General features: G+C 34.5%; 2 protein-coding genes across 3 annotated transcripts in view; one reads left to right on the plus strand and one right to left on the minus strand.

Moving 5' to 3' along the window:
• Positions 1-2,558, plus strand: part of LOC138708719 (uncharacterized) — a 155,427-nt gene extending 152,869 nt beyond the window's left edge. The window contains exon 6 of the transcript XR_011334758.1: positions 2,190-2,558. The gene's annotated coding sequence lies outside the window, so the exon portion shown is untranslated. The remainder of the gene's footprint in view (positions 1-2,189) is intronic.
• The window catches only part of LOC138708718 (ATP-binding cassette sub-family C member 5-like), a 347,709-nt gene continuing 330,939 nt past the window's right edge, over positions 92-16,861 (minus strand). For both annotated transcript variants that reach the window (XM_069838825.1, XM_069838826.1), the window contains 8 exons: positions 15,278-15,400; positions 13,657-13,816; positions 12,421-12,607; positions 11,262-11,351; positions 10,471-10,660; positions 10,054-10,292; positions 8,603-8,881; positions 92-7,461 (listed from right to left, as the gene is read on the minus strand). In XM_069838825.1, coding sequence (XP_069694926.1) covers positions 7,351-7,461; positions 8,603-8,881; positions 10,054-10,292; positions 10,471-10,660; positions 11,262-11,351; positions 12,421-12,607; positions 13,657-13,816; positions 15,278-15,400 — 1,379 coding nt within the window. In that variant the 3' untranslated portion in view covers positions 92-7,350. The remainder of the gene's footprint in view (positions 7,462-8,602; positions 8,882-10,053; positions 10,293-10,470; positions 10,661-11,261; positions 11,352-12,420; positions 12,608-13,656; positions 13,817-15,277; positions 15,401-16,861) is intronic.

Consider the following 16,861-nt stretch of genomic DNA (forward strand, 5'->3'; position numbering starts at 1 on the left):
AAGATTTTGTTGGCTTTAAATATATTTTTAGATAAAAATAAAATAAATAAAAATATTTATCAGGGTAAAATTTTTAAATATAGAAATAAAGTAATTTTCACATTTTATTAGATTAAGTTGTCACAAAAATATGTAAAATGGAACACAGTTCAACAACAATAATTACAGAAAAACATAATTGTAATACCATCGCATGTGACAGAAGTGAGCAACTAAGCTACGTGCTACACAGATACAAGTATAATGTAATGAACATGTACGTGACAGTACTAAATAAAATGATGTCCAGTATGTAATTTGATTTGTTTCACATTTCTGTAGCATATGATTACATGACTACAAGTATGAGTACCTTCCGAATTAAACAGCTGTTTAGGACTTCATCTCGCAAGAGCTTAAAATGTTAACTGTTACTCCTGCAACGATGGAAGGAAGCATTGCTCAATTTTCAGTACACATACAGCATATGTTTAATTTGGAATATACTCTAAGACACGCAAGGACGGCACATCACTAAACTCTGAATGGCCCCAACTATGCTTTAAGGTTGTAATAAAGACACATCAACTGCTATACTAGAAGCAACAGTTTTAATTTGAAATTTCATAACAAATAATGGCAATTTTAGTTATACAAAATGACTTGTTTTACAGTAACACAGCTGCGGTCCTCCTTAAGAATCAGTTTTCAAAGTAAACGGTGTAAGTACGTTGTTTGTTCCTACCATGAGATCTATTATGAGGCTCATTCTTAACTGCATACTGCTGACTGTAAATTGTGAAACATAAAGTCCAAAGCATGAGGCTGAGGCGTAGTAACTCCTGCCGACATTCACTACCTATTCAGCATTCACGATCTTGCAACTGAATTATAACGATAACAAACACAAATACAAATTTGAAGCTTTCTGTGAAAAATATAATCACGAAGTTAATATGGTTAGTTGTTTTTATTTTGTTCTTGACTTCATGTCGAAAATGTTGTTATAAGGAATTATTTCAATTATGAGCATGCGGTTAGGCAAGTTTACAAGTGAAACGCTGTATCAACCACTATGTCATTTAGTGTTGATGGGATTGGCGTATTTGGTATTTGGCGAGATGAAGCCAGGAATTCGCCAAACATTACCTGATAATCGCCTTATGGTTGGGGAAAACCTCGGAAAAACCCAACCAGGTAATCAGTCCAAGCGGGAATCAAACCCATGCCTGAGCACAACTCTGGATCGGAAGACAAGCACCTCACCCGACTGAGCTATGCCGGTGACGGCCATTAATTCTTACAACAATAAAGTTTAAAGAATTATAATTTAGTTAATATGAGCGAAGAAAGCAATGAAAATATTCCACGTGATATAAAGGAATCGGCAAATAATATTATATTATATTCCTGAAAAATCTAGACTTCAATACAAGAAAAAGTATGAAGAATTTGTGAATTGGCGGCAGGAAAAGAAAGTCAAGAAGAGGTCGGATGAATTTCTTCTTGCTTATCTCAGTGGAAAATCTAAAGTTTATAAGTCTTCAGTCACGTGGTCGAAGTTTTCTACGTTAAAATAAACTATAACCACAGTCACGAAGCTCAATACGTAGGGAATATGCATCCATAGATAGTTGCTAACCACTAGGATCGCTACTATCGCCTCATTACAGACAATGCGAAATAGTACCGGCACAGTCTATTGTTGCTAGCACCCTCACAACTCAAGCTTCGTGACTGTGCTATAACTGTAAAGGAAAATATAGATGTAATTATTCTAGAGTGGAAGGTTAAGTTAAGGTTATAAACATAAGCAACATTTCCAACAGCAAAATAACTATAAATTAAAAAAAATTAATAATGATGTTATATTTTATATTGAATAACATGTTCAAAACTTAGCTAATTTTCTTTTTTAAATCTGAATTGTTTCAAGTCTGCAAACCTTGTTTTTTTAAAGTGTGCAAAAAAATGCACAGCATACAAAATTGACAAACTTTAGACACTTGAAACATATTAAAAATGACATATTTTAGAACTAGGTAGTGGAAAAACAATTTTTTATACTAATCTTTAATTTCTTCTTTTCAGCGTTCAAGCTGGGTTTTTAAAACATGTTCTGCATTTATTATGTGAAGTGTTAAACTCATACAGTAAAGTTGCTGCTACAACAAATACTTTTTACTTGCACTCTTTCCTTTTATTTTCAGCACTAATGAAAGGAATGCTATCAGATCCAAGATTTCACAGTTATCAGACAATGACAAAACTAAACTCATCAAAATCACAGCAACCTTCACCTCAGTTCTTCTAAAGATAGTTGTTACAAGTATGCAGATATATAAAAACATGAACATATTTGTACAAGTATTATAATATAAGTTTTACAAAATTAAACATCATCTGAACCATTGCCCAGCATTCCAAAATTTTCACGATATCTCCTCCAAATATTGGAAAGCAAGAAAGAGAATAACTTCACTGTTAACTCTTCAGCATTAGATACATAGTACATACATACAAAATTAAACACAATATATATAAGGCAATTAGAATTTATTTAGAAACCACAAAATATTCTAAATAACTCTAGAACAAGTGTAGATCTTGAACATTACAATCAAGTGGTGTAACTTTTTGCCAGTCACTGTAATTTTGTACCACTTTCCAATTTCAAGTAACTGGCGTTTTGTCTGTTCACAATATTTCTATATAACATTGCATTGCTCGTAATAAAAAGACTACTGTATACTTAGATGGTTCACCAGTCATTTGAAAGAGGTGCAAAGTTACTCCAATAATTATTATTAATTTGGCAGTAGCAAAAGACATTGAAGTTGAATATTTAAATCAGAAATCACATTTCCTAAGATAAAAAAATTATGATGCAATATCAGAACATTCTAAAAATCCCGAAATAATCTTACATTCGAATTGCTGGCAGCTCAGCAATCCTGCTAAGAGCAAGGCACATATTTATCTAGGCAAAAAACTATAAGAGCGCAAGATGTTCACTGGAAATACATTGTATCTAAAAATACAAGTCTGTAAACAATTTAAGAATAAAATGCATTTATGTACTAAGTTGTGAAGAACAAATGTGTGTCAGTGATTCCAAACTTTCACCAAAGTTTCATAGGTGAGAATTAAATATTTCAAGGGACAGAAAACTTTTTTCCTATTTTAATTCCAGCTAATATCAGAAGAAGTGTCTATAATGAATTCTTTGTCTAGCATTCCTACTTCAGTTTCTACTTTTGAAGTTCATATAAACTGAAATTTGTGTTTTTTTGGATAAGTTGTACACTAAAGTGAAAGAAATAATTTTAAATATTAGTAGCATCAGCTATACCTAATTCTATTCACAATATTGGAAATCAATGATATACACGAATGAAGCTGTAAAAAGTTTCAGAAATATTGGATAACATTATAAAAAGTAGCGGGAAACTTCAGGGGAGGCAAGGAAAGTTACGAGAAATAGAATTCAGTTTTATGCTTGCAAATATATGGGGAAGGGAAAGTGATTTTTTAAACATTTATAATTTTAATTCTATCAAATTCTTTTGTACATCAGCAGAGGACGTAAGTCTAAAGTAACAGTTAAATCTAGATGTTATGTATTTTTTATTATAGCCAGGCAACATTCACTTCAAAGTTGGTCGAAACCAAATGCTTCTACTGGTCAGAATGTGGAAGGGGATGAAGTCATTTGTCTCGATTCTCGAAGAGCACAGATCTGCTCCTATGAAGTACGGTTTACTCTAGATAGTGTAATTCCTACTCAGGTTTGTCTTAAAGTGTAAAATGGCCTACCTCACTGTCACGTCTCTCGTTATCAGGTAGGAGGTGTGGAACAATGACATCATGCGCAACTCGAAAACAGAAGCACTATGTTTTGAATGTTATCTGGTTATCATAGTTTTTTAAATTCTGGAGTAAGTCTATCCCCTTTCAGCCTAGGAGAAAATAAAGTTCTGCTGTATTACAGATGGATTGAGCATGGTGCATATTCACAGTTTAAACCAGGGCTGGGAGTCGAGAGCGGATTTAGACTCTAAACAGGGACGCTTAATATTCATCCGTCACTGAATCAACGCTGTGCGGTGTTCGGCGGGGAAGAAAGGGGATGAAGAGAAATGATGCGACTCCCCGTAAGAGAGTAGAATCTGCTCTTGCTGTCCAGCTCTGGTTTAAACACTTGGCAACATTGCTGTTGATTCACCTTCTCCATTTATTTTTGTCACTTGCAGAGTTTCATTTCTCATAAAGAATTGTGACTCAATGATAGTGACATGTAGAAACTACTAGAGTTTAGAATAATATAAAGATTCTGAATTATAATGATAAAGTACATTCAGTTGGAATAACAAGACAATTACAATTATCAAGAAATTTTTGACGAGTACAATGATCAAATCTCTGCTTTGGAAAATTACAAACAGAAGGTAACAATCTAGTTTGCAAACTCTTATGTTACACACTACAGATCTTCACATTTAACTCGTCAATATTCTCCCGAGAATGTACTGTCTTGCAGTAAAGTTACTGCATGTAAAGAAAGTACCATAATCTTCTATCAGTACATTATGCTAGAGTTGAAGATCTCCTTAACAAAATACTCAACAGTTTTACATAAATAATTCGTGTCTGTGGTGACAATGAAACACCAATAGCCAGGCTTTATTTTTTTAAAGACTATTCACACTGGTTTTATTGCTGTCCCAGACGCGTTATTAATATTTAAGAGTGAACGCCATAAAGAACAAGCAGACACGAAAACTGTCCAACAAGTACAACTTCGTCAGAAAGTTAGAAAACTGGGAAATCGCCAACAAGAAATTCTCGAGCAATGCTTAAGTAACATTGTGCTCAAGTATCAATTATTTAGGAGTAAATTGTTTGTTATTATTATTTGAAGAGTTCGCGGGAGAAACGATGAATGTCACATTTCTATTAAGGTTTACATAATGATCTAATTGAGTCTATAACTGCAAGATGTAGTGCTGTTTCTATAGAAAATAAAGGAAAGGATTACTGTAATCGTGGTGAACAACATTAAATTTCGCAATAATCCATTGAATTAGATAATGACATCAACCTTAAGAAAACTGTGACATTCATCGTTTTTCCCGCAAACTCTTCATTATTACGTATTCATAAAATATTGCTCTCTGGAAAACAAAGATTTACGAAAATTTTAATTAAGAATGCAGTTTTTGGGCAATCTAATGTGTTGGGAAAATAAACCTTCCCATTTGCTTTTAAGGTCCGCACTTTTGTAGATGTCGGTAGTGCATGACATGTAGTATGTTGGAGAACTTCAAATCTTAATCATGTTAAGAGCAATTTGCTGCAGTTTCACTTGCATGATGGCAGCACAAACAAGAATATAGTATTTCAATTCGCTACTTGACATACGAACTGCATGGGAATGGCTACCGATAGTTGCGATGTATTTTCTATAATACTTCAGTAACAATATACAAAAATAGCAGTTTAGTATGTTTCTCTTTTAAAGAAATATTAACGAGGTCAAAAAATAGAATTATGTAATAAAACGAAAACATCTAAGCACTACAGACACAGCAAGCATTACAGAAGGAAATCTGAAGTGAGTGTGAAATAACAAATTCTTCAAAGTACCAACACGATTAACATTGAGATATACGTTAAGTAGAAATCTTTGTGGAAGAGGCTCTGCCTGCAGAACCAAGCACACAAAATGGCGACACAATCCTTATTTACAGGAATTAGGCAGCATCACTTCCAGAGATAATTTAACACATTTTAATTCTATCACATTAAATAGTTCACCAAACGTTTGGAAACTGTATTTGAAGGCAGGGTTACATTCAGGCTCAACATAAGTGATATTACGAAGTGTGTATACATGGCGTTGGCATAGAAGTCTTGCCAATAACAAGTCTCGACTTCTTTTTGCTGGACATGCACTGATGAGTTACAGAGCATGAGCACTAAATATAAAAGAACTATTGACCTTTGCAAGGTACCGCCTAGTTTGCTGCTATATCAACAACTTGTTATTGATATGAAATAGTTCTGTATAAAATATAAACAATCGAGCTTGAAAATCATGAATCAAAATGAAATCACATGATTGGGTAATATGTAAAAGTATGAGATCGGCAAGTAAATTAGGTACTTAATATTTTGGAAGAGAAATATATCAGATAAAAGTAAGTACTCAACTAAGAACTGTCATGGAATTTTCATCAGTACTGCCAAAGGAACCGATTACACTCCCTTGTTACTCTAGCCTATTACACATTTAACTAAAGCTATATCTAACAGTATAAATTCATTTCATTTATCATTTCAATATACTTTTGACACAGATAACATATAAATATTTGTACTGCATATAACTGTGCAGAAGAGTCAACAATTATTGTAACAAGTTCGCATCTTGCTATTCAAAGTAGGGATGTGCAACAGTATGGTAATGATATAAATGATGCTGTTGTCATTTAGCTTATTCTTTCCAGATACATTTTAAATTATTATATGTTATAATATTTGTTTTGTAAAACTTAGATAAGTAAGTACAGGGAAATACATATTTAATTGATCCAGACCTAAGCATTACACAGTATTACAACATATATGTTTAAGATATAAATGCAATAATAAGAAAAGTTTCAATGACGTGAAAAAGACATGGATGCACAAACATTATCAAACTGAGTTGTTTATGAGATTCCTCGGTTGAAACATACTTTGATACATTGGTAGACAGTCTGTCAATGGTCATACTACTCGACATAGTTACTGATTTTCTTTTACATCTTTCACTGGTGATGTAACATTTCATCAGTCTTCACTGTTCATAGGATAGAAGGAAGAACAGAGCAACTACAGAAATTCCAAGAGTTGCCACATCCCTAATTGTTTAGCAGATTGCATAATATATGTATAAAATATAAAGCTCAATGATCAAACTTGAAGTATTACCTAGCATATAAATATTTACTAACCCGACAATTTCAAAATTGAATTGATCACAAGCTTGTCTTGTAATTTTGCAAACCATTAACTTGCTTCAACTACTACTTGTAATACAACCCTGTACTGTACCATTAAAATATATCTTTACTCTTGCTAATTCTCCTCCATTTATCAAAATGCTGTTGCACATTTCGAATATATCGCAAGTTTTGAGAGAGGGACTCTTTTCAAAGCTATTTGCAGACCAGCGTCATGTGTTTCAGTTGCCACCCTTTGCTTATAGCAGAGGATATTTTCAACTGCTGCACAACCAACAGCAGATAACTTAACATGTTCACAGTTATAATTCTTTGTATTAAAATTTATACTACGAACAATATCAACAGCCTAACTTCCCGATGATCATGTAGCAGAGTTGTCCTGCAGAGAAGAAACGCCCATTGCCAACATCATCTGACGAAAAACTGAATCATCCCGGCTCATTAGGTGTTCTGGAGAATCAAATTCAATGATCTGGAAATGCATAAAAAAGATTAAATTATAAACAAGGAAATATAACAGATTCCTAAAACAATGGCAACATGCAAATCACATGTACTTCGTTATACATTTTATCCCCCATTACATATAACAAACTGATTAGCCTAATGGTCTTTCAAGACAACCCTTTTTTATCAATTTCGCTACACTGCCATCTAGCAACTGCTAAGGAAGTCATGTTATAACACTTATGGAATTGCATGGAGGAACTGTACTGCCATCTAGCGGTCGTTAACAAAAAATGCCATTTTGACAGTGGAGGCTCTGGTGGTGGTTTTCTTTTTATGTTACCATTTCATAACTGTATATGTGATCGGAAATGTTATGCAGAAACTAACATATCCAATGTCTTGCTTAAAGATGTGATAAATTTATGACATTATTTCACATTCCTTTTGGTTCGAAAATTCACAATCATCCCAATACAATTGAAACAAAGTGACCAATTTCGTTTTTTAACATGAATATAAATTTTTTGTGAGTTTTTCTAACAAATGTTCAAATGCATTCAAAAACTTTGTTCCCCACTCCTGACTTTATACATTCTTTCTCCTCTTCAGCTGCCTACATATTCGTATTCATGTGATGTTAAAAATAATTAAAAGTGATAAAATAAAATTAAAAAGCACTTTTTAATAGACTATACAGACGTTAATATATTGCAAATATGATGCATTTGCAAGAAATGAGAAATCATATTTAATGAACTTAAAAAGTTTGTATAGCTGATTTATCAGCATACAATTATTGGTCATCAAAAAAAAATTGCAAATGCATCAATTCCCACGCCTACTTATACTGTAGGACGTAACAGCCAAATATTTGATCTTGAATTAACCTCTAAACAAAATCGATACTACAACCTTGTGCACCAGATAACCTTGGTGATATAAAAGATTAACACGTTTATCGTTGGACTGAAGAATTTGCAGGTTCAAACTTCCTGATAGTCATCTTATAGGTCCAGATTTTTGAGGTTCACAAGATGCTATCAGATTAACAGTCAGAAAGGCTTTTCTTTTTGAACGAAGTTCTGATTTTAAATCCTATTCTTTCTTTGTGATAACAATGTTACTGCATACAATAAAACTAATCACTACATTAGATATATTACCTTTCCAGAGTCCATAACCATAACACGGTTGTACGTGGTCACGGTGTTCAGACGGTGGGCTATGGTAAGTACTGTACAATGACTAAAGGCATCGCGGATCGTCTCTTGAATTAAGTAGTCTGTTTCCACATCCACCGATGCTGTAGCTTCATCCAAGAGGAGAATTTTATTTTTGCGAAGCAGAGCTCTGGCCAGGCAAATCAACTGTTTCTCTCCAACAGACAAGTTCTCTCCATCTGCTTCTACAGGACAGAACAGCTGTTTTTCCTCTCGACTAATCTATGTACAGAATGATATAAATTGTATGCATCTTCGTAAATGTGTGAAATGATATTCAAAACATGCAATGTTATTGGTTCTCCAAAATAAAATTCTTTATCAATTCATTCATTCATAGTGTTCTGCCCAAGGGCAGGTCTTTCACTGCAAACCCAGTATTCTGCAATCTTTTCTATTTCTCGCCTTTCTCTTAGTCTCCGCATATGATTCATGTAAGAATGAGGGAAGTTATTCTGAATAACATAGGAAGGCTGAATGGATCAAAAAAGATTTGTAATTTGAAGCAAGAAATAGAAGAAAACTGCTACTCTCATTTATTTAGTATTTATTTATTTAACCTGGTAGAGATAAGGCCGTCAGGCCTTCTCTGCCCCTCTACCAGGTGATTCTAACTATAATATGAACAATAAAATTACAATTAACATTAAATTTACAATTACAATAAAAATTAAAGTACGACAAGATTACCTGATTAATGAAAGCTAGACATTTTATCATAGAAGTTAAGAACAAAGAATATTTTTGTATTTACTGAATTACAAATGAAACCTAGAATAAAAAAATTCTATAGTGATGAAATTACCGGATATTGAGATATTTTGTGATAGATTAAGAGAACTATTTACAAGAAACCATGTCTGAACGAGTCTCAATTACTGACCAAGTGCCTAGTAAGTTTGCGTTTGAATTCAATTTCATTTCGACAGTCCCTGATGCTAGCAGGTAACGAATTCCAGAGTCTTGGCAGGGCTATTGTGAAAGAGGATGAGTATAAGGAGGTGCGATGGGATGGTATTGTTAGTATTGTTTCATGACGAGAGCGTGTGTTCAGATTGTGGTGGGAAGAAAGGTAAGTGAAGCGAGACGACAGGTACGAAGGAATAGAAGAGTTCAAGATTTCGAAGAGAAGGAGAAGTGAATGTAAATTTCTTTTCTTATCTAGTTTAAGCCAACCTATTGTTATAAAAGCAGCCAGGTCGAAAGGTCATTTTGTGTAAACATAAGCCATCAAATATAAGAAAAACGTAAATCTTGCCTGGCAGCCCTACTCCAAGAGTTAAAGCAACCACCCATTTCCCCTACCACATTGTTTCCTTGCTCTCTCTTCTGTCGTTTTGTCTGGGCACCTTTGTACTGTATTTAAGTCTGCATTAGTTGCATTTATACATTACCTTTTCTTTCAAGTGAGCTTTGTCCAAGGCCTCCCATATTTTATCATCACTATGCTCTTCAAAAGGATCCACATTGTACCGTATAGTCCCTTGGAACAGAACAGGGTCCTGAGGGATAATGGCGACAGCTGAGCGCAGGTCATGCAGTCCAATTGTTGAAATATCGATACCGTCAATCAATATACGGCCTCCTGCCAACTCAGTCAAACGTAGTAACGTAGTCACCAAAGATGATTTTCCTAATAAAAGTGATAGAAAACTTGGAACTTATTGTGATAGTACAGGGAATAATGTACACATGATTCATTTCAGCATAGAAATATTACTAAAATTGAATTGATTTCACGAATTGATATTTTATAGAACAAAAAATGTACTCTTTCCTCATTTAAGCAAAAACGCAAATTGGTAAGATACCTGCGCCTGTTCTGCCAACCACTCCCACTTTCTCTCCTCCTTTGATATCAACTGCAATACTGTGAAGTACGAGTGGCAGATCTGGACGGTACCTCAGCTGTACATCTTCCATTAATATCTGTCCAGTCCATGGCCAATTATCAGGCGGTCTCTTGTTTTCTATTCTAGCAGGAGCTTCTTCCGGAAGATCCTGAGATTACATTCAAAACCAAATAAAACTAAGCTTTCAAACTGTAAACTACTTCTTCAATTTTTAAGGAGAAAAACTGTTTTAATGAACAGCTATTCGAGTATAATAAAACGATAGCATTTCAATGTAATATTTCCCAGAATAAAGTATGTCAGGTACAACCAGTGCATATAAATTTTCGTTGCTAGTCAAGAGGACTGATGATCACTGGGAGTTCTGAACAGTTTAATATAACTGAACCGTTCACAGCGGAAGTGGTGTAAGTCAAAAATGGGTAATGAGGGTTAAAGTAAACATTCTGTAAAATACAGCGCAAAGTAGCAATTAATATTCAATTTATTAAACTATTAGTAGTCAGTGGATAGCAAGAAGGACATATTAATTGCTACCTTGCGCTGTATTTTACAGAATTTTTACTTTAAACCTTATTGACTTACACCACTTTTGCTTTGAACGGCTCAATTGTTGATGTGAAACAACTTGTATTTTGCTAGTAAGCATAAGTGCAAGAAATTAATGAACAACCAATCGTATATAAAGAAGGTAACAAACAACATACTATCATTTTATATAAAGATTTCTTATGTTATAAAATGTGTACCTGTGTATATTCTAAGATTCTTTCCACAGAAGTAAATCTTGCTTGCATCTCTGATTTGAGTTGCATCACATATGGTACAAATGTGCTCACCTGTAAAAAATAAAATATGCGTTTTGATAGGAGCCTGAAGGAAAAACGTATAACTGAAATGGCATTTAATAATTATCTGAAATTGTATTAATTTAATAACATGTGATTATTTAGTTATGGCAGCACTAGATTGCATAAGTTACTTTTGCACCAACGATATAGTGAGGGTCACGTAAGTGTAGTTCCTAAAAGGCTAATTTGGCCGTCTCTTCAGTGTTGCCAACTAATACCAGATATCACCAAAGAGGGTAAAATCACAATGCTACGTACTGAAATAATAATAAATGTCTTGCTTATATTTACCACATCTCATCTTTATGTTTTGAGGTGTTTCCTAAATGATTCAATAATTTATAAAATAATACGTTTTCCTCCTGAAATTCTCGCATATTATGTTAGTCATTAGGACTAGTTATGATCTAATATTAAAATGGATTTTGTCCGACATGAAATTTATTGCTTTGACTAAAGAGTTTACGATTCATGAGACCTAACCTAAAAATGTATTTCCTTACTTCCATTTTCATCAGTTTCCTATACTGGAAACCGAAATCATTGCTGCCAACATAACAGTTAGAAAATAACTAGCAGTTTTAATATTTGTCAGTACCCGAAATTCGAAACGAAGTTGGTAAAAAAAAATTCAACCTGAGAGCTAGAAAATCACTATAATTCACTAGCATATGTAGTAATAGGGGGAAAATGGTTAGGTTTCACCCTTAGGATATTAAGTAAGCTGATCCTGACTATAATCATGAGAAAATGTAAACTCTTGGACTCAGCAGTGGCGGCAATTGTAATTTTCAATTTTGCTTGTAAAATATATCTCGGAATTTGTAATGGCAAAAAGTTTACCGGAAGGCGTTCCGGCTGAAAAAAAGCGCTGGTAATAACCCTACTAGGATAATTTATTTAGAAAATTCATGTTTCGACAATCATGTTAAATAATATTTCTTTGACAGTAATTCTTAATAAAAATTATTTCACTATCTCGACTCAGAGGGCTGCAGCAATTAAATTACAAAATATTTAATTATTAAATGCTATTTTAATATTACTTAAAACTCACAGCAAATACGCAAGACAGGGCCAGACCACTCTGAGCAGCGGTAACGGAGTCACGAAGAAGCACCACCACAAGTCCTGTTAACGTTACTGTCACTACTGCTATCATGTCCATTCTGAACGTGAACCATCTAACAGAAGAACGGAAGATGAAATCTGATGCCAGTGTCCTATTGAGCCTTGCACAGAACCTGAAAAATATAAGAACAGTCGAAACAGAAGTGAATACCATTGCGATGGACTAACAAAGAAAATGTGTTATCACTAGGGCTAGGATTTTGATGACCTATAAATCATAAAAAAAGTCTTAAAACAATGCATTTATGACCTAAAAATCTTTCAAAAATGCCCTAAAAATTCCCTAAAAATTGATCTTACATTCTAAAATTGGCTTAGTAGGAAAAGGAGTTTTGTGCTACTTAATATTTAGACTAGCAATTTAATGAAATTCTAGTACCAACATTTAAGTTTATTTAATTTTATACGTGGTACACTTTAATTAATTATTTTACCTGATGTAGTTTCCATGTAGTCCACCACAAGGCCACTCTCATCCGGAATTAGCAAGTATAGAGGAGTCTATATTGAAGGGATGGTTCGACTGATCCATTACATGGGGTGTATACTACGTTAAAAGGGCAATATTTGTGTAGAAAAACGATTAAAATATTATACAAAATAATAGGTATTAGCCACCGGCCTAGCTTGGTCTTTTAAGGCGGAGTTGCGCTTGGGCGCGGGTTCGATTCCCGCTGGGGCTGATTATCTGGTTGGGTTTTTTCCGAGGTTTTCCTAACCGTAAGGCAAATGTCAGGTAATCTATGGCGAACCCTCATCTCGCCAAATATCATATTCACTATCACCAACTCCATCGACGCTAAATAACCTCGTAGTTGGCACAGCGTCGTTAAATAACTGAGTAAAAAATAAAGGGTATTAATGAACAAAATATGTAGACAAAATATCAAAGGAAATAAATATTATTTTATATTAATAATGGTGATTTGTGGCCGAAATTAAATGAAAATGCCTCAACAATGTCCGAATAATACAAAAGATGCTCTTATGAGTTGAAACAGGCAAAAAATGCAAAAAAATGCCCTAACAAATATGTCTTAAAACACTCGGTTTATCACATAACATATAAATACTAAAGTGGCTATATTTCTGGCTTACTAGAAAAAAGATGCAATTACATCAAAACCATAGCCCTAATTATGACAGCAATATGCCAATATACCTTTCTAGAAATATCTTCTGACGGCCATATGTACGTATCACAGAAAGACCAGCCATAGTCGATGATATATGATTGAGTACCGGTGACTTTAACAGGTTGTCCAATCTTTTGGTTTCTCTTAATCCCACATTCAGCCATACATCCAGCAGCATGAACAAAGCTGTAAAACAAACATTTTTTTAAACCTGTTCAATTTCTAAATCAAGATTAAAATATATCAAATCATATCACAGTATGTAACTCTTACATTTAATAATAATGCTATAAATTGTATCCTATAATTTATTTCAGAATTCTGTTATTTTTTAATCACTGTGAGATATATGCCTCACTTGTACTGTATGTCAAATCACATTCTTAGTTATAAGGAATTTGAATACAACATTTTTAAACATAACATTGTTTTATATCTGATGCGATGGAGAAGTGCCAAGTACCACGTATTAAATTTTACATTTTTTAATAAAGGTATTTAATAATGCGTCACAAATTTTCATACTGCCCCATTTACATTTTCAACTTAACAATACAGCAATGCAATGGCATACAATCCAAATGGAACCTGTCTATGTCTTTGTATATTTATAAGGCAGCATAATGTACAATTACGTACACAGAATATTCACGATTATTTAAAAAAGATAGAATTCATATTTACACAAACTCTTTTAAAATAGCTAGGTATATTAAATGAAACATATACTGTACTAATCAGTTATATTGCAAATAGCTTCCTTGTTAGAATTAAAAAAAATAGCAATAGCAAGAATTCTAACAGATATTCCTTTGTAACAAGTATTTTTATAGTTTCGAAGAGTTCTTTAAAAATTGAATTCCTTTGGTGTTACTTATTCTATTGTATTATCTTTTAAAATCAGTTCTTTAATAATGCTGTATGCACCATCACCTGGACTATGCCAGTGGCCAGCAGTGATACATTCCTTATATCATCCCATTTTCCTTTTTCTTTTCTTCTTCTTCTTCTTCTTCTTCTTTTTTTTTTTTTGTAAGTTCACAACAATAATTCAGTCTGTTCTCTACATAGCAAGGACAGCAAAACTTACCCTACCTGACTTACTTACTTAATTACTTACAGCTTTTAAGGAACCCGCAGGTTCATTGCCGCCCTCACATAAGCCCGCCATCGGTTCCTATCCTGTGCAACATCAATCCAGTCTCTATCAGCATATCCCACCTCCCTCAAATCCATTTTAATAATATCATCCCATCTATGTCTCGGCTTCTCCAAAGGTGTTATTCCCTCTGGCCTCCCAACTAACACTCTATATGCATTTCTGGATTCGCCTATACGTGCTACATGCCCTGCCCATTCCTGTCTGGATCTAATGTTCCTAATTATATCAGATGATGAATAAAATGCGTGCATACCATACCATCTTTAATTTTTACCAGCATTGAATTTTCAAAGAACTACAAATATGTTTATGTGTAACAGTAAGTATATTAGTAAAATATATCAACCAATCATTGATTCTGCATTAAATCCACGATACGTGGAAACAAAAAAATTAAAATATGAATAAGACTAAGCGTTGTGATATACTGCAAAGATATATAACAGTATTCACAACGAAATGATGCTTCTTGACACGGTACTAACCTGTTGCAACAATCATGGCAGCTGAGAAGATTGGAAAGATTACACACACCAGCAACATTTGTGTAATAACAAACATCAGGCCTTGGCAGACAAACTCGAAGAAGAAGGGTACTCGAACATCCACTGTAAGAGATATCCATTATTGTTACTTAAGCACCAAACTTGCATCTATGTTAATTAAACAAACTGGTCTAAAATCATTCAAAATATGAAAATTCTTAATTACTTACAACATGTCCACCTGAGATATATTTTTCCCTCGCCCACATTCTAGCTGCCATATCTCCGTCATATGGGTAGAGAGAACAAACCAGGTAAGTGCTACCGTATCCTCGGTTAATCAAAGGGGAATGCAGGGCCGCATCCCATTCCTCGATAACGTCATTATTTTCGGAAATAGAGACTCAAATATTTTAGGTACCCAAAAAATGAGGTTAGAAAAAAGTGCAACGGATTTGCCGGATATTAGCGGTAATTACTAGGCAACCTGCGGGGATGCTACAGTTAAAAGGGCGGGCCTCTGAGTCGCTTCGTTTTCCTTGTGTAAAAAAAATTCTGTTTTGGAAGGTCAAAATGACCATTTTTTGAAATTTTGCCGGCCTCTCCTGTCCAGACGAACGGGGATAGAGAGTTGTCCTTTATACTGAAGATAGAGTTCGACGAGCTGTATTCAACGCACTCTTCGGCTTTGTTGTTACTACACGCACTGCGGAGTTATGGCGGCTAGAATGTCGGCGGAAGGGTGGTTTAAACCCTTCCCCTTTTTTTCTCGAAAATCAGTTTGTGTTCGCGATTGCCATTTTGATGCTATCGTGTAAGAAGGTAGTCAAGGGGGAATACGGGGCCGCATCCCGTTCCTCGGTATGGCCATTATTTCCGGAAGTAGAGACTGAAATATTTTAGGTACCCAAAAATTGAGGTTAGAAAAAAGTGCGACGGATTTGCCGGATATTAGCGGTGATTACTAGGCAACCTGCGGGGATGCTACAGTTAAAAGGGCGGGCCTCTGAGTCGCTTCGTTTTCCTTGTGTAAAAAAATTCTGTTTTGGAAGGTCAAAATGACCATTTTTTGAAATTTTGCCGGCCTCTCCTATCCAGACGAACGGGGATAGAGTGTTGTATCTTGTAAGAATTAAGTCAAGGGGGAAAAGAAATCCATTGCACTATTTCCTGGTCTTTTTTTTTTTTGCCCATCTGAAATGTTTGAGCCTCTAATCTACGGAAATAATTGCCATACCGAGGAACAGGATGCGGTGTTCTATTCCCGCATGTCTATCCTAGAATACGGTAGCGTCAAAATGTGAATCCCGAACACAAAGTAATTTTAGAAAAAAAATATCCGGCAAATCCGTCGCACTTTTTTCTAACCTCAATTTTTGGGTACCTAAAATATTTCAGTCTCTACTTCCGGAAATAATGGCCATACCGAGGAACGGGATGCGGCCCCGTATTTCCCCTTGACTACCTTCTTACACGATAGCATCAAAATGGCAATCGCGAACACAAACTGATTTTCGAGAAAAAAAGGGGAAGGAAACCACCCTTCCGCCGACATTCTAGCCGCCATAACTCCGCAGTGCGTGT

The sequence above is a fragment of the Periplaneta americana genome, chromosome 11, assembly GCF_040183065.1.
Source record: "Periplaneta americana isolate PAMFEO1 chromosome 11, P.americana_PAMFEO1_priV1, whole genome shotgun sequence".
In the NCBI taxonomy this organism is placed as follows: domain Eukaryota; kingdom Metazoa; phylum Arthropoda; class Insecta; order Blattodea; family Blattidae; genus Periplaneta; species Periplaneta americana.